Source organism: Fopius arisanus, unplaced genomic scaffold, assembly GCF_000806365.1.
Source record: "Fopius arisanus strain USDA-PBARC FA_bdor unplaced genomic scaffold, ASM80636v1 scaffold00049, whole genome shotgun sequence".
NCBI classification, from domain to species: Eukaryota; Metazoa; Arthropoda; class Insecta; order Hymenoptera; family Braconidae; genus Fopius; species Fopius arisanus.
The window spans coordinates 364,467-385,132 of NW_011887788.1; the positions used below are offsets into that span (position 1 = coordinate 364,467).

At 38.5% G+C, this 20,666-nt stretch overlaps 4 protein-coding genes across 11 annotated transcripts; 1 reads left to right on the forward strand and 3 right to left on the reverse strand.

The window, feature by feature from the left end:
* Positions 1–888: 888 nt before the first annotated feature.
* Positions 889–20,592, forward strand: LOC105267662 (tRNA methyltransferase 10 homolog A). 5 transcript variants are annotated; one of them, XM_011306668.1, is made up of 6 exons: positions 889–1,230; positions 1,295–1,604; positions 2,500–2,646; positions 2,759–2,864; positions 3,102–3,271; positions 20,507–20,592. In XM_011306668.1, exons 1-5 carry the CDS (start codon positions 1,043–1,045, stop codon positions 3,269–3,271), a joined length of 921 nt encoding a protein of 306 aa, XP_011304970.1. In that variant the 5' UTR covers positions 889–1,042; the 3' UTR covers positions 20,507–20,592. The 5 variants fall into 5 exon arrangements, with proteins under 5 accessions (XP_011304970.1, XP_011304969.1, XP_011304971.1 ...); XM_011306667.1 differs by lacking the exon at positions 20,507–20,592 and adding an exon at positions 7,842–8,195; XM_011306669.1 differs by lacking the exon at positions 20,507–20,592 and adding an exon at positions 7,040–7,177.
* LOC105267661 (protein FAM134C) lies at positions 3,498–7,900 on the reverse strand. Of its 2 annotated transcripts, none has more exons than XM_011306663.1 (6): positions 7,184–7,900; positions 5,987–6,112; positions 5,708–5,804; positions 5,486–5,636; positions 5,293–5,418; positions 3,498–4,990 (listed from the first exon to the last, which is right to left on the reverse strand). In XM_011306663.1, the coding sequence occupies exons 1-6, from the start codon at positions 7,384–7,386 to the stop codon at positions 4,710–4,712; spliced, it is 984 nt and encodes a 327-aa protein (XP_011304965.1). In that variant the 5' UTR covers positions 7,387–7,900; the 3' UTR covers positions 3,498–4,709. The 2 variants fall into 2 exon arrangements, with proteins under 2 accessions (XP_011304965.1, XP_011304966.1); XM_011306664.1 differs by lacking the exon at positions 7,184–7,900 and adding an exon at positions 6,328–6,578.
* On the reverse strand, positions 8,258–11,116 carry LOC105267660 (ras-related protein M-Ras). 3 transcript variants are annotated; one of them, XM_011306661.1, is made up of 4 exons: positions 10,988–11,116; positions 10,834–10,915; positions 10,022–10,650; positions 8,258–9,898 (listed from the first exon to the last, which is right to left on the reverse strand). In XM_011306661.1, exons 3-4 carry the CDS (start codon positions 10,526–10,528, stop codon positions 9,809–9,811), a joined length of 597 nt encoding a protein of 198 aa, XP_011304963.1. In that variant the 5' UTR covers positions 10,529–10,650; positions 10,834–10,915; positions 10,988–11,116; the 3' UTR covers positions 8,258–9,808. The 3 variants fall into 3 exon arrangements, with proteins under 3 accessions (XP_011304963.1, XP_011304962.1, XP_011304961.1); XM_011306660.1 differs by having other exon boundaries at positions 10,974–11,116; XM_011306659.1 differs by having other exon boundaries at positions 10,834–11,116.
* LOC105267659 (tip elongation aberrant protein 1) lies at positions 11,419–18,286 on the reverse strand. The gene is made up of 4 exons (XM_011306658.1): positions 18,017–18,286; positions 16,173–16,374; positions 15,322–15,479; positions 11,419–15,221 (listed from the first exon to the last, which is right to left on the reverse strand). Exons 2-4 carry the CDS (start codon positions 16,324–16,326, stop codon positions 13,380–13,382), a joined length of 2,154 nt encoding a protein of 717 aa, XP_011304960.1. The 5' UTR covers positions 16,327–16,374; positions 18,017–18,286; the 3' UTR covers positions 11,419–13,379.
* Positions 20,593–20,666: the final 74 nt, after the last annotated feature.

Consider the following 20,666-nt stretch of genomic DNA (forward strand, 5'->3'; position numbering starts at 1 on the left):
CTATTGACTGAAAATCACAATTTCGAGAGATTGAACTGGATTGCTGACGTTTTCTAATTGGCGAAAGATTAGGTCTCAATTTCTGTAATCAATGAATTCTAGGAAATAATCATTTTAAATAATCAATAGAAAAACAGATAAACAAAATTGACGTCCACTTCTCGTTAATCCACAGGAGGGAAGAACTCCCCTGCGATCGGGTCAACATAATAGTTATAATTTTCGCAATAACAATCTGCGCACGATAACGAAAATTATAAACAAATTTCTCGACATTGGAATTTCGTAATGAGCAATCCGAGAAATGTGAGGCTTTTGCTTTTCACATATCGCGGTTCTATTGAAACATATCTGATGTCGCAAAGTGTTAAATTTCTTAAGTTATTAATTATCTGTTAATTACTTGGTATTTGTCTTGTTAAGCGTGCGATTTTCGAAAGTATTGAACAATTTTCGTGGAAACCAAAATTTTTTAGTTATAGGAATCATCAGATATATCATAAATCAGGAGTGATAAATAAAAAATATTTTTTCTTTTCTCCATCCAATTGTTCAAACATTTCGCATCTTCATTTGCGAATATTCGATTCATATCATATTACTAGAAGAGAAATTTTTAATGTCCAGTGACTTACTTGAAGATCACTGGACGCTTGAATGTTCTCCACTTATTTTCCACTGGTGAAGACTTCTCGTTTTAGCTACCCAATCTCCTCGGTTCCCGTTATTTTATCTGTAGCTTTCTTTATCGACAATCTCGGCCTCGTGCCCTACCTTATTCACGGGTACCACCGCTGATGTAGTACCGTAGCCGCCGCTACGAAATTTTTCGGTTGAACCACTGCCATTCGCGTTAGCAATTTCCACAATTTTCAAGGTTATGAGAGAGAATTGTACACAAAACCATGTGTCAGGCTTACTCCCTTGATTCACAGACTCGTCCTAAAATCAAGGATTGATACCAAAATAATATTCTCCTGCCCTATTGACTCAGTGACATTATTAATTTTAGATTGAAAGCAGTAAATTTTGCGTTGAGAGAATGGAAGACACTCGTGCGGACGTGGAATCAGCAATTAATATCAAAGACGAGAATTCTGAACGAATTTCTAATTCAGGTGATGCTCAGGGTAATCTTGAGTTGGAAAAAATTGTGGGTAATTTAAGTAAGAGACAGCTGAAGAGGATAAAGAAAAAAGAGATGTGGCTGTTAAGAAAGGCAGACAAGAGGTAACCATTCGATGTTAATAAAATAAGTCTCAAGTTTTTCAATTAATTAAGCCGATTTTTGAAGGCTTAAGGAACGACAGAAGACAAGAGAAAAAAGGGCATTTGCTCGGGCAAATAATATCGACTTGGGACCATCGAGGAAGGCCTTGAAAAAATGTACGATGGCGGATAGTCCTTGCAAAGTTACTGTTACCATCGATATGTCGTTCGATTCTCTCATGATCGATAAAGATATAGCCAAATTAATTAAACAAATTTTGAGGTGTTATACGCTGAATCGGCGGGCACTGGCTCCTGTGCAGTTCTCTGTTACTGGCTTCAGTGGCAAGTCCAAACAGGAGATGGAGAAACACAATGGATATCAGCATTGGGATGTAAGTCGGAGAATTTAAAAATATAATGCTCGTTCAATCCAGCTAATTTCGCCACGCCACCGCTTCTTGCGCAGATCCTTTCCGTTCCATCACGTTCCAAAGACTAAAATCTCTTCGCTCCTCAGCTGCTTCTTCTGGTCCACTCGATTCCTCCTCGTGTCGAATAATAAAAATTCTCCAGTCCTGCAGCCTTCTTTATAGACTGTTGTAACGCTGTGATTGGCCCAAAATTCATAGTGGGGGTTAAATGTAGAGGCTCATGTCAAACATGCGCACACGAGTGAATCGCAGATTTTCAAGTTTCAAAAGATTGCAATAGAAACGAAACTCCGCGAGGGGCCTCTCGTTACGGTCCGTGCGAGTTGATATACAGGAGTGAATCATTGCCAAAAATTCAGTCACGCAGTCGGATCCACAGCGGTATCGTCGGGAAAAGGAGAGGAGCACTGCAGGAGAATCTTGAGAAATAATATTTTAAAACCAGGAAATCTCAAATTCGCCGGGGAAAATGGAATTCGCTCCTGCACATTCCTTCTTCCAGTCTCTCTCCTCGGTCCGTGGGGGTTAATATCCCTGAGTAAATCTCGGATAAAAATTCAGTGGCGCGATCGGTTCGACAAGGCTGCGCAAAGGAGAAGAGCAAACCAAGATGACCTTGGGAAATAATATTCTAAAACTAACCAATCTCAATTTCGCTGGATAAAATCGGATAAAGGAACTAAAGCTAATTAACTAACAAATCTGAATTTCGCCAGAGAAAATAAAATTCGCGCCTTCGCACAAATTAATAGTCCTGAGTAATTAATGTCGAAAGATGCAGTTACGCGATCGGTTTTGCAGCGGCTCCATACGAAAACGGAAGCAAGTGAAGCCGATGATTGGTTTTTTTTTATAGGTAAATTTCCAGTCGCAATCGTACTTGGAGGTTTATGACTCGAAGAAGATTATTTATCTAACTTCAGAATCGGATAATGTGATCGATACTTTGCAAGAAGATTTTGTGTATGTGATTGGTGGACTAGTCGATCATAATCAACAGAAGGTATATCCTAGTGATTTCATTTTATTTACTTGTTATATTTCTAATCATAATTATAGTATATTTTGAATACCGTTCTCATATTTTTCATCTATTATTCTCGTCTATTTCTCAGGGGTTATGCCATGAATTAGCACAGAAAGCTAACGTAGCTCATGCTCGTCTGCCCCTCGACAAATTTCTTAAGATGAAGAGTCGAAAAGTTTTAACGATAGATCACGGTATGTCAATTAATGACTAATGTAAGAATTATCAAAGTTTAAATTATTTATAATTGACATGAAAGCAAGCATTTTGTACACTGAATTTCTTCACCAACAATTTATTCTCAGAAGGTCATTTTTTTTTATTTATAAAAAAACATGCACCTTTTCGGTTTAGATTCTTATCTGTGAAAATTTATTTCCTTCGAATTCCACAATAATCACGCTAACGTGGCACATTAAATTATGTTTCAGTCTTCGAAATTCTCCTGAGGGTGACGGAAGGCATCACCTGGCAAGACGCCTTTCTGCAGGTCCTTCCCCTCCGCAAAAACGCTGAACCCATGTCGTCCCCAGAAAATGTCCCCTCTGAGACTGTCACCCTAGACGTCACTGGATCACCCGAAAAAATGGACTCCAAATAGGTACACGAATATTGAAATTTTTTATTCCTCCTCCCAAAAACGTACATGTGAACGTCATCACATATAATCTAGCCACATATTTAAAAATATATCGATACGCATACAGAACGTGTATGTACATATATTCATATATGTAAAAATTTTGAAATCATACGTGCGAATAAATAACTTCTATCATAATTTCTGTAGCCAAATGAAGTGAGATAAGTCAAATTTACAATTAGTCTTAATTATTCATGGTTTATATCTGGAAACAGTTAACATGAATGTAATTTTGGATTTATCTCAATTAACCATTTGGTTACTGATTTTTCCATCGGTCGTAGACACTCGTTTTGAGGAAGTATAAGCATTAAGCGTCATGTCTCCACGAGAAATTCTCGTTGTTCCACTCAATATTAGGCATTTTTACAAAAAAAAAATACCGGATTCAAACCGCCTCTTGTATCGACTGTACAGGGAAATTAAACAGGCCTTCGAATGCGTGGATAATTGCGAAAATAAAATCATTTATGGGTGAGACCCTTTGTACAAAGTGGTTGATTGATTTTTTATTGACAGGATCTCCGCCAATATCAATTTATCTCTTGTCTGTCCCTTAATCACATCTAATGAAACAAATCCAGTAGCGAAATAGTATACCAATCGAATTTTCTGTCCTTAATTATCGTTACATCCAAAAGCTATCGATTTGACAAGGAAACGTTAAAATCAATCATTTCCCAAATAAATCGATATATTTCAGAACTCATCTCACTCTACCACTTTGCTACAGAATTTGTTCGGTGAAAAAGAAATAGTTTTTTATTAGACATAAATTCCTCAGCGGGTGAAAAATATTCCTGAGCACGAATCATCAATTAATTCGTCAATTCGTAAAATCAATAGTTATATCTAAATTGCTGATCGCCATTAATTCCTGTTGAGGCACAATCAACATTCATAATGACAATAACAAATACCGAACTGTTAAACCTAGATCCAAGTAAATGTTCAATTCCTGCACTTTTTTTATCCCAAGAGCATTGATACGCACCCCAAATACTACAATTATCATCCTAATAATCTAAAATTGTTGAAATCGGAAAGAATTAGACAGGAAAATTTCTGCGGCACCACGAGACGAAAATCACGATTTGTACAAGGAAAAGCTCATTTCGAACTCTATTAGCTCAAAATAACGCAGAAAAGAAAGAATATAATGGACACATGATTTTCAATGATTCTCAATCGTTTAAGTATTAAAACTACAAGACCAAAAGAATTAGTGGAACCGTAGCGTAGATTTTAAATTAATATCGAGGTACTCGATGGAAATAAGGTCTGAGTGGCATTTAATTATTTAGTTCGGTAACTCAATCACTGATTTAACTATTCGACGGATCGACGTGTCAATGATCTTGGAATTATTTATGATGTCGCGTTAAAATGTGAATTTTCACAATTTGCTGTCGAATCCAGTGATCTCGTGACTATCAATAATTTCGAATTCGCTCTCACTGTCGTCACTGTGGCTCGATGACTCTGAATTTTTCAATTCGAGATCTCCATCGTCATCTGAAGACGAACTCCCTTCAAAATGTCCAGTTTGAATTTTAATATCAACGTCATTGTCACCCTCAGTACTCAATTCCAATTCAGATAGTTCGAGTCCATCCGTGCTGCCATCTTCGTGAGATGGCATTTTCAATCCAATAAGTTCGTCGTCATTAAATGGATCTAAAAATAGGAGAAAAGCTCGTTAGACGCCAACACAGGCGAAACAATTATTATAGATATTATTCCTAATAATTTGACGACCACTATTATTCGAATTTCTATCTTGCAGCATTTCCACAATTTATCCTCGAAGTAGAATCCCATTGTTCATATTAAAATAACGAAAGCAATACGTATCAATTAAATGACACGAATGAATTTTTTGAACGAACAGAAGATTATAAAATTCTCGTTGAGATGAAATAATTTAAATTCATTGATAATGAAAAATGGTTTAAAAGAATAGGCGATTATTATCCGACCATTTGGAGTTTTGGAACCATTTGCGGGGGTTGGCGAATGATCTCCATCCTCTCCCGCTCTCTCAAGAACTTCGAGATTATCCTCTGTCACTGCTGGTAAAAATTCCTCGATTTCATTGTCCCATTCTGTCGAACGAAAGTTAAAATTATCGGGAGAATGGATGTTGCAATCCTGTAATTTGCCGAACAGTACCTTTCGTTGGGAAAATTTTACCCGGTAACCGGAGTAATAACACAGGTCCCAATAAAATACTCATACATAACGTATATGTAAGAAGAATTCCACTGATTGCGCGTCCTATAAACCACAGCACCACGGACGTCGCGCAAACACCAACGCAGAACTGAAAATTAATTAAATTTTTTATTAAAAACTAGAGGAGAAGAAAATCGGATGATTTTATAGTATAATTACCACTCCGGGTTGATTTTCTCGCAATTCTCTTAAGCCATCGCACGTCGACTTGACTTTAGCGATTATTTTTTCGATTTTCTCCGGTTGGGGGTGGACTCTGGCAAAATTTCAATACGCGTTGTTTAATTAATTATGAATAATCAAGAATTATCTGTAGAAATGGCTCTGACAAACATTTCGTTGTTTCCTTTCGTTTCAGAGATATTTACACAACAGAAGAGCTAAGACAATCTTCTTTTGTGACTTCTCTACTTATTTTAACGTTTACTTATTGCTCACATTGTGGAATCCGATACGCCTTTCTCTTTATCAACTTGCGCCTCCAGGGTACTGTAACAGAGGATCACAACGAGTGCGGCACTGCTGGCCGCAGCAAAACCACGGATCTCCAATACAATTATCCCCCTGAAAAACGCGAAATTAATTTCGTCAATTCATCTTAGAGACTATTAATTCCGAGAGAAATAAAAAAAAAAATTGCAACGCCTGAAACGTTATTTTCCTCGAAACTCTGAACCCGAACTCATGTCTCAACAAAAAACATGTTTACCATTCACATCATCTGGCACGTGCCCGAACGAAATTGCAAAACCTAAACTACAACTATCATTGACACTTACCCAACATTGGGTAAACAATTTAATCGAGTCATTGACAATCTCGTGATTGAAATAACGCGTTATATCGGTGTCTGGGTCATTGCTACCCCGGGAAAAAAAAAACGCCCACTCCATCCAAAAAAAAGTGAAGCCAAAAAAAAAGGAGTGACACAGCCACGTGATTCTCCTGCATCGAACGATCTTCTAATTACCATTCGATACAATTCCTCCAGTCAGACTTATTGACACTCATCGCTGCGTCACTAGAAAACGCGAGTGCAAAATATTTATCATTCCCATCTCGATAATTTCAGTGCCTGAATCATGATAATCAAACATTGTTATCGATTCTCGTCTAACAATTGCATTTTCATCTCGTCCAACTCGTTCGTTTAACAACTTTAAATATGATAAACAATGCTGGTATCCACCAGCTGTTTGAAAACAATTACAAATAGAAAACAATAATTACTTTTTCCAAACAATTACAAGAGAATGGTAAAATAAAACGAGTCGAATTTACGGTTTTATTAAACATCAACGGATCTTAAAAAGTATTGATTTCAAGAAAAAATATCAAAATACATTTTTTGTGGATTTTCAAATTCATAGTTTGCGTCAGAAATCAATAATAAAAAAATATATATACCGATTAAAACAAATTTAAAAATATCCCAAGTGTTGTAATATATAAATCGAATTTCACAGTTTTGTTAACTATCGATCGTTTCAGAAAATTACTCCGCGAGTAGTGAATCATGTGCTAAAAGTGCGGAAACAAGAACCTGAAGAAAAGAAAAAATGAAATTCCCTTATCTCCTCATGATAAAAGATGACAACACCTGCTCAATGAAAACAAAGGAAATATCAAACTCACCAAAACAGAATATTGAATACAATAACGACGGAAATACTGTTGACAGAATTCTCCCACAATAGAATACTCTCCAAAATTTCAAAAATTCTCTTGGAAGTTTGCACACGCCGATCTCCTCTGTTATTCCCAGCAGGAGGTCCATCATTATTCCCAGTGCCCCATGCCCACCGAAAATAACAAGCTATGTTCGACAATTTCTCCATAATAAATAATCAAAGTACTCGCACTCGAAGTAATCAGCACCAGAGTAATGCATATGTTGTCCTACATCAAGTTATCACCTTGCATGATACCATCAGTGCACCTCCCACAACTATTTTTGGTTTTTCACGATGTGCGCAATGCAAATACACGTAAAATCACGAAATTACATGGACAATGAGTAAATTCAGTTACACCCACGCCTCGTAGCTGCGATTTGCCGTTGAATTTACCTCAGCGATCACTTATTACCACCGATAATGACAAAAAATATCCACAACCGTGTCAATTAACCCAGACGTTCTCATCAGAACAGTTCTGTCAACGGCAATGACTCCGACAATTAATAATTCATCAGTTTGTTGTTTCCTGTGAACGTCGGGGAGACACGTGACACACGACGTTTTCGTTGGCTTTTAAAAAACTTCCGTAAACTGCGTAAATGTTTTTATTATAGTTTGCCACTCCGTTGGCACGGGAAAATTGCGATGTTTTTGTGTGCCTGCTGGATGGATTGGGAACCATGTGGTCAATCCCCACTACCCATCATCACTCCCTTGTGCAACGACAACCTCTTCAGGGCCTACAAGGATGTGGTAGTTTTCTTGCCTCATTGGTCGAAAATTGTGTTACGACGCCACGACAACTTGCTGAGAGGAAAATCCCTACTAGTTATTTTTCTCCCCATAGTTTCCATTCTGTGCTGCCATCAATAGGACGAATGGTACATAAATTTAAAAGTCATGCAATCTTCTTTGGATAATTGTAATCCTTGAATGTGTAAATCAAAAATCTGAATTTGTCCAGCAATAAATAAATAAACAAGTTCAATAAAGTATTACAGTGTTTGCAATTATTCAGAGACATCATATGTTCACATGTCATAAACTTTATTGTTTTCTTGCAAATATAAATAGTTATTGCTTTGAGTTTATTTACAAGACAAGGGGATGCATAAAAATGACAATTGTAATCCAGAAGAAAAATTACTTATTACTTTTTCGTTCAGTAATTTTCTTTTCGGGATTTTAATTGGCACGTCAATGTATTCGGACAGACGTTGGTACATTCGGAGATACATGTACACGTATATGTTGATAGTTATACGACAATCTGGGAATTCAGCGCAGTTTTACATCGTGGCCACTAACACAACGCGTTGTTTTTCCAGATAACACTCATACGAATTACATACATATAATCAAAATTCACAATTTTTTGTGTGCAGGACTTTGTGCTTCTCGTTTTCTCCTCGATTTTCACACGCTTTGCAGTATTAGTTATTCATATTCGTACGTTGCGCCCTAAAAATAGGCCGTATGACATCAATTCTTTCATAACTTCTTCAGATAATACTCTTGTGTTGTAAAAAGTCTTGGCGAATTTTTATTCTTCGAGTGGCATTATCAATTAAATAATCTAGCATTATATGGACGTGAGAGTTTTGCTTGAATATGAAAATAAAATTACATTATATTAATGCTCAATTGAATTAGTCTAAGGGTATCCGAATTTAGTGGCAATTTCTCTCATTGAAATTATTTTAGTCTTATCTAGCCTTTCCACGTTTAAATTGTCAATACAAAATTGAAGCGTTCCTGGATATCCTTAAACTGTTTCATCTGCTCGTTTCTGAATTGAAAATAAACGATGAGAATTTAAAAAATTGCGGAAAATCATGATCCATTCTAGTACGTCTTGGCTTTCCATTAAATACAGCATTTCCACATGGAAATAATTATTCACAACATCACATTTAATATTTTTATTTTACCATGGCGATAGATATTTCCTCAGGAACCAATGCGTATTCATCATGACCCCGTTGATTATAAAAATAATTATAGTCATTTCATGACGATGCTTCATTAATCGAGAACGCCCGGCAATTCATATTTATGAATTCGTAATCGTTTAATTACTTCTCGTTAGTACAGTGGATTGAAAAAATAAAAAGCATTCAATCTAATTTTCAGTTCCTTATTCAAATGTTAGTCATATCACAATGATGTGATCGTAGAAAATCTAGACTCTTCGATTGTGCTTCTTTTGGTACATAATTTTCACATTTTACAATTGATAACGTCTTCACAATATCAAGCCACAAATTTAAACAACTCAGTATTCCCCAATGCATTCATCGTGCAATACATTTGTCAATCGATTATCACAGCTACAGAGAACTTTCACGCTTTTTTTCATTTTTATTAACTCCGAATTTACCGGAAAAATATGTGATCGATCCTCTGAATAGCAAGATTTCATTTTCAATATTGATGTTTGGAAAATTCTGATGAGTCAATAGCATTTCCCATGAAAATCCCGTAGGCAGTATATTTAATTATCTCAATTATCATACGTTGTGTTAGTCATTTCGATCGTCAGTATTTTACATCGCTAGTCGAATTTACCTTCAGTTTCAATTTACAAAATATTGCACTTTCCCGATCGCCTCCTTTTTCGACGATTTTTTTCAAGTTCCGTGGGCGGTTGATTCCAGATAATTCGCACAACCTGAAACAAAAAATTGCATATCAAACTCTTTAGTGATTCAATAATTCTCTTTTTACGCTTCCAAGTTCAATTTTCTGAAACGTTAATTTCCATTATCTCGAATTTTTATTACTACAAACATACCTCGTGAAATGCTGCATCTACATTAAGCGGTGGATCCTTCGCGGAAGTCTCGATGTACGGAATACCCAATCTGTGCGCCAACTCTCTGCCTTGCTCTTCAGTAACTTTCCTCAAGTGTACCAAATCCACTTTATTAGCAACTAACAGCATCGGATAAATATCTCTATCCTTGACCCGAAGGATTTGCGTATAAAAATTGACAATATTTTCATAAGATTGTTTATCCGTGACGGAATACACCAGGAGAAATCCATCCCCTTTGCGCATGTATTGCTCTCGCATTGCGCTGAACTCTTCCTGACCAGCTGTATCCAGGACATCGAGGATGCACCACTGTTTGTCCACCTCTGTGTGCTGGATGTAGCTGTCCTCTATCGTTGGATCATAATCCGTGACGAAGAGCTTTTGGAAGAACTGGATCGTCAGAGCACTTTTGCCAACACCTCCGTCACCAACGACCACTAGTTTGAATGTCAGGAGATTCTCATTGTTCGGTGGTCTCGTCATGGTGCCTTTGGCCCTCCCACCACGTCTTTTCGAAGGGGATCGTCCAGTCAACGTCTTCGCAGGGTTTTTAATACGTAAATCAAACGATTACTTGCGATCTATTGTCGATGTCTCGGTTCGATCTGAAATTTGATAAACCAGTACATTTTTTCTGCACCTTTTTGCATTCCACAGGAATTCACAAACCTTCAGAAAAATCATGTTGAAACAGATCGTGGATATCATTTGGAAGGGGTTAGTCAGGGTAATTCAGGTGATGCCTGGAGGAAGGATTAATCTAGGAAAATAAGGGAGAGTACACCTACCTCACATGGAAGATTCTCGTTATCAGTCTGGACCATCCCTCCTGATAGCATCACTTTTTAGTACTGATATGGTTCGTGTCGACTGAAACATCAACTCTGTGATCATGAAAAGTCCTTGAATCTTTCGGTGTTTCGCTTACGGCATTTTGTTCACACTTTTTTCCTGCGTTTCGTCGACCACTGTCTCAACTCTCATCACCCCACCAAATTGACAATTACATTTGCACGAACCCGGTCATAATTCTCAGATGTGTCATGTGAGGTTAAGGCCCGGTTTGACGGATTTTTTTTTCCCCCGAGTGGCGATTTTACGCTCCTCCACTTTACGGTGGAAATAGAAAGCTCGTATCTCCGGTTATTCATGTCGGTAACTCCTGGTGATTTTCACGGGGGATGAAAAAATCACCCCTGGTGAAAAAATCACTCCGGAAAGGAAAAAAAAATTGTTGAAATCGATTGATTAAAAAATTAGTCTAAAGATTTTTTATAGGGATAATAAAAAATGAAAACTCAGGAATGAGTCCATGAGATAATTAAATTCGAATTAAATTTATGTCTCGAATTATGGGAAAACAATTAATTGGGGAGTCATAGCTATTTACCTACGAACATTTATTTCACACTATTTTGTACAGACATGTTTATACTTTTTCCTGTTTCATTCCAAATAGAGTATGAAGATAATGTACAGAATGGAAAACACTGATTCTCTGTCTCCACTTCACTTGCTCATCCAAATGAAACATAATAGGCTGTCGTACTGATTTTTAATCGTAATAATAACATTTGAACAAATAAACAATTCATACCTTCCGTGATATGTCGAACTTCACATTAAATAAAAAATAATCAATTAGCAATTACATCGTACATATTTCGCGCCTAAAACTCCAAAAAAATCCAAATTTGTAATTCCTAAAAACAAGAAAAAAAAACGTGCAACGAATTTCAGAAATTCCTAGATGTAACAGCAATAGTGATAATACAACAATGTGTTTTGAGCTTTTTATAATGACCTAATGATCTCAAATAAATCACCTTTCGGGATGGATTCCACTGTTAGAAGCCCTCGGAGGCTCTGAAAATATCACTAACGAAACAAATAGTCACGCTATTACTAATAAATATGAATAGTAAACCCTTAAAATGGCAGGATATTCCACCCCATTGCACATACTTTGGACGTTATCATTCTCTTCATATCCCAATACTTTTGAATATCATATCACGCATCAATCAGCGTTAATTAATAATCCAGTCAAGAAATCATTGAGCAAACTCCTGTTCAGAGTTGTGGCACACCAATACGTATATTTTCTCTGCAATCTCTACCCTGTTAGATTCATTAGATCGAAACAAAATCAACCAAAACCCCATAATCATAATGATTCCTGTGAAATACATTTTGCAATTTCCAATTTAATCTCAAGACCCAATCTAATTCAGTAAAATGTTCATTAAAAAATTGCCTGTTGTTAAAAAATAGAGAATTCTATTGAATACAATGAAATTAATTTTTTTCCTAACAGTGCAGCCTTTTCATTTTCCGAATTGAAGAATTTTGAGAATTATAGAAATTATCTAGCTGATACCCTTGATTTCCATTCAATTTTCACTCGTCAATTATATTTTGAATTCTGCTCTACGAGATTTCACGAATTCTTCAGATCCATCACTCGAATTAATACCGAGCTACAAAGTTCAATATGAACTCGATGTCTGTTACAATCCTGTGTCTCACAATCATCGAAAGTAATCAGTTATATAAAAATTCGTAATTATAGTAATCCCAATGTGTACACGTCAACGAATGCAGTAGGTACAAGACTTTTATATATCTCCATCGCACGGTATTTGAGTACACGTCTATAATATGATGATTACATTTAAATATAATACTTATTCTCAATACACCGTGATCCCGCAGTTCATGCTATTTGCCCTCTTCATGAAACTGCTCTCTTTGAAAATATGATTTCATCATGTATTTGGCATCTACGGATAAAATACTAGTCATCACTCACTCATTTTATTTTTTTGGGCTTTTAATATCGTTTGAACCTGCAAGTATTTTCAAAGTTTCAGAGACTTTTTCATTTTAATGATTTCAAATTGAGAGCGATACTGGCCCGGTCATGACACCGGCCCCGTTCAATTAAACAACGGATGCACTATAAAATACTGAAGAATGTTCCCAATGTTCACCTCTTTCAGGTCATTAGTATACAAATTGCAACTAGACACGAAATATTCGGCCCCTCGGCATTCATTCATACAAATCTTTGAATCCGATAACTAATCCCTCTAAAGTCATCATCAAAGGTCAAGATATTTCACGTAAGAAAATTCACTGAAAGTTTAAGTGAAAACTTCAACAGCTGCTCAAAAATTTATAAATTCATTGAAATTTCATTGAAATTTCATTGAAATTCCTATTTTACTTATCGACAATAAACACATAAAATGGCAGAGACAAAATTCCGACTCCAGACAATTTAACGTTTAAATAAAAAAAGGGGGAATAATCACCTAAACTCCAGATACACTTAAAAAATATTATCAGCGAGCTGTAGTTTCCAGAGAGACACGGGTCTCGCAAAAACTGTAACCTGTCCCTTCTCCCTACCTCCGATAAGAAAAACATAGAGAGGAGCTGGTGTTGGTGGTGCCTGGCTAGCAGCAAGTTTGGCTTTTTGTCTTTCAGCGCGTGAAGCACTGAGAGCCCTCCTGGAGGGCGAAGTGGAGCCCAGGGGAAGGCTCTTGGGTGGTGCCCTGGGTTGCTTCATCTCCTGGAGCTCCAGGAGTTCCGTAAAAGTCTGCGAGGCCGAGCGGCCTGGTGCGTCCTCCAAAACACTGTCCGGAGGACTATTAAGAATTCTCGCGAATTTCGAGTCCTCAGTGGTCTCCAATCCAAGATAATTCGGATTGCAGAAGCCAAATTGTCCCTCACGTATCGTGGGTGCCCGATGTTTACTCCCCCTCTTCCTGGAGTCGTGTTTATCGAGACACAAGTCGTCGAGGGGATCCCCGGGACTTCTGGCCTCGATACTTGCATAATCTGAGGTTGACTCCTCACCCTCTTCGAGATCGGCGAAGCGAACGGAGGCGGAAGTTGGAAGTCTCGTTGTTGGGGTTTTGGGGCTGTGCACTGCCTCGTACAAATGGGAGCTGTAGCTCTCCCCCCGGGTGGGCTGGCACGCCTGATGAAGACTCTCAAAGTCACCTCGCTCCTCTTCGACATCGATGAGCCTCACATCCTTCCTCGACTCCTGTCGTCCCTCGTTCTCGCTGTCCTCGTCAGGATCCACGAAGACTAGTCTTGCAGCTTCTACCGGTGTGAGCACTGGAGTTGGAAGTGTCAGGGCTCGAAAATTTGGCACTGATATTGGCTCTCTGGTCATTCTCGTGGTCCGGGCCGGTGGCTCGTAGGAATCATTGAACGAAGAGCTTGGATTATTGGCAAAATTTTTCTGTCGTCTCCTGGCCAATGCATTGGCACTCCGAGACTTGACCATTCGACTGTTGAGGCTCGTCTCAGCGAGTTCTGCGTCGACCTGTTGAAATGGATAATACGAGTTGGCCTCCTGGGGCTGGCTGTGCTCATCCTCGTGGTCCTCCTGTCCACTCAGCACTGAGTAGCTGCATTTGTTCGGATGAAGACGTGAGAGATTGATCTGGGAGAGCTTAGAGATCTCCCTGAGGAAGCTCGGTCGTGTGCTGGTGCCGATTGTCCCTGGAGTTTGGCAGTCGTCGACACCAGTATTAGCGATACCTGCCAGGGAAAATCGTGGCTTTCTCGTGGTCTTGCAACGAGTCTCCTGCATGCCATTTCCCCGTATCACGAGCTCTGAGACAGCCAGGGCGACACTCTCAGCTCGTGGCTGGGGCTTTGGTCCCGGTACCAGAAGACGCCCCCAGGTTTCTGTGCCAAAGTGATAGCTCCACAGTTCATTTGTCGCCAGACCTCCACTCTCACCTCCAAAGATCAGCATGCAACTTGGTAAACGACATGCTGCATGTCCGTGAAGGGGACCAGGTCCCTGTTTACTCCTCAGGGGCCACCAGCAACTCGCGTTCACATCCCACCGCCAACAGTCATTTCGCTCCTGCAGATCTGTCATTCCACCGTAGATGTACATCGCATCACAGTGCAAAACTGCTGAGTGCTTGTGACGTGGGGCTGGACCGCTATCACCGGATTGTGATGACAGCAGGTGCCAGGATTCCGTCTCGAAGTGGAAGGACCAGAGCTCCGAGGAACTGCCACGTAGGTCCTGGTAACCACCGTACACCAGCATCTGGCCACGGTGCACCAGGGCTGTATGACCTCGACGACCTCGTGGTACCGCGCATCCTCTCTGGGCGCGAACCTTCCGCCAAGTGTTCGTCTGGTAAAAAAAATATTCAAGTCGCAATTTGAATTTCCGTCGTACTACATTATCGTCTAGTTTTTATTTATTTCAAATAAAATTATCAGAGCCATTGTACCTTGACTGAGTAAACCCACAACGGAGTTTCTGTTCCTGCAGAAAATCCCAATTCACCACCAAAAACGTACAAAGAATCTTTATACGAAACTGCACTGTGCTCCTGGAGGGCTGGAGGTCGTTCTCCACTGGGATGTAATTCCTCCCACCGACTCTCGGCTGGGGAAACAGAATTACAAATCAGGATGAGCAGGGAGATGCAGGTAGAAGGCGTTGAATTTTTCAACGATTTTTGTAACAAGAAACACCCGGGGTGTGAATTTCCCACGATTTTTACCAGCCCAGGAACGTGAACGTGCCTCACGACGAGGCAACATTTTTTATCACTATTGGCCTTGCTAAGAATACACTCTGAAGAGCTCTCACTCTCAGCTCTTCAGGTGCTGTAATTTTTTTATGGGGTGAAGTGGATGTCATCGAGTTTTATTATCTTCATAAAATCACTTCTACCTTTTTTCCATTCTCTCGGGAGTGACTATTAATTATACACTATTCAGCCTCCAGCCGATTCATCAATTCTCTTCTTCATGGAAACCAGGTCAACAGATCAGAATTAATATAACAATTACGGGATAAATAATTCATAAATCCATACAAATTAATGAACGTCGAGTGGAAGAATGAAAATTATAATAAATACTAAACGTTCCAGATGTCAATTGATAATTCATCATTCAAAGCCTTGGATAATTAATTACTTGTCAGGATTATTTCTCGGAAAAATATCATCCAGGGTCTTATTATCCACTGGAATCCATCGATATTCTATGGGTAGACAAGGGCTCGTGACGATGAACTCCCTCATATTGAAATTCAATCACCGAAAGAGGGTTTCGCGCTGAATCAACTCACCCAGGCTATATCTCCATAAATCCCTCAAGGGTAGATTTCCATTTCTTCCCCCGAGAAGGTAAACATGGCCTCCTAGTAACGTCGCACTGTGTTTACTCCTGGAAGGAGGTGCTGGTCCATTTTCCGTGCCGGCGGCTGTCACTGAACTCCACATTTTTTTTAATTTATTAATTCAATAGTTTCTCTGAGTTTCCCTCAATCCCTGGAACAGTGAAAATTTTAATGGTGAAATGCGTGCTATTTTATTTAAAAAATAATAGATCGCGAATTTATATTCTTTTATTTTGTTAATAGACTCAAGGAAAAAGGAAAAATTATACTTTTTCTTTTGTTGACTTCACTCGGAGATATTTTACAGGAGAAAAGCCGATGAATTCTGTTTGTTCTCTTTGAACTGTTCTCTTGAGATTTCTTCTTCGGAGTAAAAGATAAGGGTGAATGAACGTCTACTCAGTGTATTTCACTCTCTTTCTCGAAGTATTCCGACCTTTTCCCTCTTCAGGGGTAGAATAATTCAGGAATGGGGGTGATTTACACGAAGGACGAGTAGATCATCCCCAGGGATGGGTAACATCCCTTCCCGGGAATAATTCACACCGGAAAAAAATGATACATCGTTACTACATTCGTTTGATTTCCCACTTTTCCTCTCGCGAGAAATGTCAACACGTTGAAAAAAAAATTAACTATTCGCTCCCTGATATTCATATAAATATAATCCAATAAAAATAATAACATTAATATTCTTGAATTCCTCACACTAAATTTTTTATTACCGAAGAGATAGATATCGGAATAAAAATCAGATGTCGAATGATTATTCTCTTTCTATCAAAATTTATCTGTTTCAATTTAATTTTATTGCTTTCCTTCATTCATTAATTGTTTACAATATTTTTAATTGCGCTTCTTCCCCCGTGTTGTAACGAGAAATTGTGTTTGTAATGGAGTTGCAGGATATTGTGGCAAAAAATCACGTAATCCTCTAGGAAGTCACGATAGAATTTTTATTAATTCCACCTCTACTATTTAATTGTGACAAGCCTTTGTTTTCCAGTGAAAATTGTCTTTTTCCCGCTTCCTATCATTCGTCACACTCTTCACTCGAGCTTTCAGCACTGAATATGGGACGGCATTCATTAATGCATGGCATGGGACGAGAAAAAAAAAAGTAATGAGTGTAAAGCCCCGGTATATCCTATTAGCCCGTGTAACTCATGACCCACATGTCTCCTGCGGCAATAATATGAGCTCAAGTAACTCATTGATTGTTCTCCGGGCTTTATCATTCCGTGTCATGCAAAAACACGCAAAATCAATTCCTCACGCTGAAAAAATATTCGTAAACAAAATTTCCGGTCGTTACATTCAAATTTTTCGATTTTCAAAACGAAAAATCGACAAGACAATTTTTTAGAAATCAAAAGAAAATTTATATCATCTTTATTATTATTAATTATTATTATTCATGGAAATTTTAAATTCCTGTGTCTCACTCTCGTAAGCAAAAAAATCGCCTGATTTTACTCTCCTAGTGTACGAAAACATCCCCGAAACGAGCGACGTACCAAGTAGATGGTCTCTACGTCGACTGCCCCCCGAAAAATCCCCGACAACCCCCGGAATCCCCGAGGCCAACGTAGAACTCATCGTCAGCATTAAATATTTCATTCGAATTCCCCAACAACTTTCCTCACAAGTTGTCCACGAGTCAGGCCATGGAAGGTCGAAACTAGGATAAACTACTCGCAATTTAAAAATCCATAAATCAAACCTGACGAATAGAAAAAAAAAATGCGCAACAAGCGATGAAGGAACAAATAATTGTATAAATAAAGACCTACCTGTTCTCCATAAATAATGAAAATCTCGACTGGAATATCCAGGCAAGGGGCGATGAACTGCGATCATCGATGCATCATAATATTGACACGAACATGATCTAATCTTCACTTGCTCCCCCCATAATTGGTGTTTATCTAATTAAGCAAATCCCGTGGCACGTGATATCCTGTGGAGGATCTCCTGGTTACTGGGTGAATTATCATAATATATAATAATAATCATTGATGAACGACGAATGCATTTTTGTACGAACCACCAGATTGATTGCTCCCGAGGACTGCGCCCGGGTCGGACGACCGGAGACCCGATGTGGCGTGTCATCGTGAAATCCAACGCACGCGCAAACAACCCCCTTCATCCCCTATTTCAAAGATATTCCCTTTGAGTACATCCCCCGACTCATCCCGACTACCACCGAGGCACACCGACAGGATTAGGTCGTACCTTCGTTCTCAATGCTATCCCAATTTATTCATCTATTTTTTTACTAATAAAAATATCTCTTCATTTTCATTATCATCGTAACGGTTAATTAACAATCTTATTAGCCTCATGAAACGTCAATTTCTTCATGAAAAATCGCAACTACATATGAAGGGAAAAATTGAATTTTCGAATTCGTTAATTCCCAATTCCGAATTCGGAATTCCAAATTTGTGATTGCAGGGGTGAGGGGTCATTACGAGATCAGAAACGGAATTAGAAAATTGAATGGACATTATGATTTTTAATTTCTTAATTAGTACGTTTCGAGAGAGTAATTACCGGGGGAATGGTTATTATAATGAACAAGTTCGAACTGGAAAATTACGAGTTTTTAATTTTTTCATTGCGACGTGAGGAATATTCACTACAAAATTAAAAACGTCAATCGCAGTTACAATTACGAATTAGTAATTAATGAATTATGTTGAAATACCCGTCTGTTACGATTTAATTCTTCCGAGTGATTACAATAAAAAATCCAGGAGACAGTTGTCAGGGATGAAATCGGGATGAAATCGGGATGGAGCAGGAGAAATGGGTCATCCATGATTTTTCGTAATGAAATGGGGGATGATTTTTTTTTCGTAGTGAATGGGGTGACGGTGGAGCGGGTTGCGAGGGCGAATCGAAACTGAATTTGAAGGGGTGCGAAAAATCAGGGGGTAATTGCAATTGTCAGGGAACGCATGCGTCGGCGTCGGTTGTCATGACGACAGAATGCGAGAGGCAACCTCGTGTGGTTGGGTATTGATTATCCGGATATCTCCGGTCCGTCGGCATTCGACGAATCTGTCGTTATCACTGCGTATCATGAAGGTTTCCTCGGGACAGACCCTCAATGCCCTTCGAAATCATGTGAGGGCTCTAATTGGGCTTTTCCACCAGCTGGTGCTGATTTTTTTATTACTCCTTCGGGTTTTATAGGGGATGTTTAGTCGCCGATGACCGAGGATTTCTGGGAAGAGATATTCACCCATTTGTACCGCAGGACGAGGTCCAGGATCACAGGAACTTGAAGAATTTTTATTTTTAACTCATACTTTTTCGATATTACAATAAATTCTGGGAAAAAATATTTTTCCGGTGAATTCATTTACTTCTGGAATTAAATCGATTTATATGAGCAATGGGAATTTTTTATTCTTTCGTTTTCATGTGTTATGCTTATTTATTCAATTTATTTAATAATCCTTTTGTCAATGGAGTAACACGAAGTGACGATATAGACCCACAGAGTACAGCGGAACTAATGACAAATAATTTCGTAAACTAGAGTATCTGCGGAAGTTGATAATTAATTTTCGTTTCGCGTTGTGACAATGTATCGAGGACAAGGACATGTACATGTAAAGGGAGAGGATTTTTTGGCTCTAGCTTATGGAAATTCTTTCCTCCGTGGGAAATTAGATGAAGAAAATTTTCATTGTGATTCTAATTAGATGAGATTTGGATTTTAACTTGAAATATGGGGAAAATAATGGGGCAATAATGACCTAGGTGCAATCTTGTGTTGTAGTTTTGAGAGAGTGTAATTATAATGAGCATGACGAGCCAAAAGTGACACTCTCGTTTTCACTTGGTGCCTTCCTGTCACACTCGGTGAATCCGCAATTTTACTTTTTTTTCTTCGTTCGGGTGATGCCTTGGACTTTCCAGGCGTTCACATCTTTTGCGGAATCCATTTTTAATAATCCGAGTTCGAGTTCAAGTTCATTTTGCACCTAAAAAAATGCCAGTAATTCATCTAATTGTTTATTTCAATTAAACTAGATCCCGAATTTTAATTTCTGATCAGTATTTGAATTATTTATAATCTCGAAAAATTAGTGTGTACACAGTGAATGGGATAGGCTCTTGCATTTAAATAATTCTGATTGCCTCAATAAAAAAATATTTCTGTGTGAGATTTATTAGCAGTTTCTGGTGGTTAAAAAAAGAGAATCTCTGAGTTAAAACTGTCTCTCATATTGGAAAAATGAATGCAAAATTTTGATTTTTTCCAGTCCACGTGAATATGAAAGTCGGGGAACCCTGAAGGGCGATCCTGGGGCAGTAGCTGACGTGTGACCGGTGTATAAATACTGTAACCGGAGAAATTAGAGAGCCAGAAGTTATTTCCACCTCGACCAGTGCAATAACGTCAATCCGGAGGATAAAAAATCG

Excerpts from the sequence above, each read along its gene's own strand:
- LOC105267660 (XM_011306661.1), bottom strand. The coding sequence starts at position 10,528 with ATGACGAGACCACCGAACAATGAGAATCTCCTGACATTCAAACTAGTG. Across the intron at positions 9,899-10,021 it reads TAGATGCAGCATTTCACGAG|GTTGTGCGAATTATCTGGAA; the intron begins GTATGTTTGTAG and ends TTTTTGTTTCAG.
- LOC105267661 (XM_011306663.1), bottom strand. The coding sequence starts at position 7,386 with ATGGAGAAATTGTCGAACATAGCTTGTTATTTTCGGTGGGCATGGGGC. Across the intron at positions 6,113-7,183 it reads GTATTCAATATTCTGTTTTG|GGGGATAATTGTATTGGAGA; the intron begins GTGAGTTTGATA and ends CGCGTTTTTCAG. Across the intron at positions 5,805-5,986 it reads GGCGTATCGGATTCCACAAT|AGTCCACCCCCAACCGGAGA; the intron begins GTGAGCAATAAG and ends AAATTTTGCCAG.
- LOC105267662 (XM_011306668.1), top strand. The coding sequence starts at position 1,043 with ATGGAAGACACTCGTGCGGACGTGGAATCAGCAATTAATATCAAAGAC. Across the intron at positions 1,231-1,294 it reads TTAAGAAAGGCAGACAAGAG|GCTTAAGGAACGACAGAAGA; the intron begins GTAACCATTCGA and ends CGATTTTTGAAG. Across the intron at positions 2,865-3,101 it reads AGTTTTAACGATAGATCACG|TCTTCGAAATTCTCCTGAGG; the intron begins GTATGTCAATTA and ends ATTATGTTTCAG.
- LOC105267659 (XM_011306658.1), bottom strand. The coding sequence starts at position 16,326 with ATGTGGAGTTCAGTGACAGCCGCCGGCACGGAAAATGGACCAGCACCT. Across the intron at positions 15,480-16,172 it reads TTTATGGAGATATAGCCTGG|CCGAGAGTCGGTGGGAGGAA; the intron begins GTGAGTTGATTC and ends CTGTTTCCCCAG. Across the intron at positions 15,222-15,321 it reads TGTGGGTTTACTCAGTCAAG|ACGAACACTTGGCGGAAGGT; the intron begins GTACAATGGCTC and ends TTTTTTTACCAG.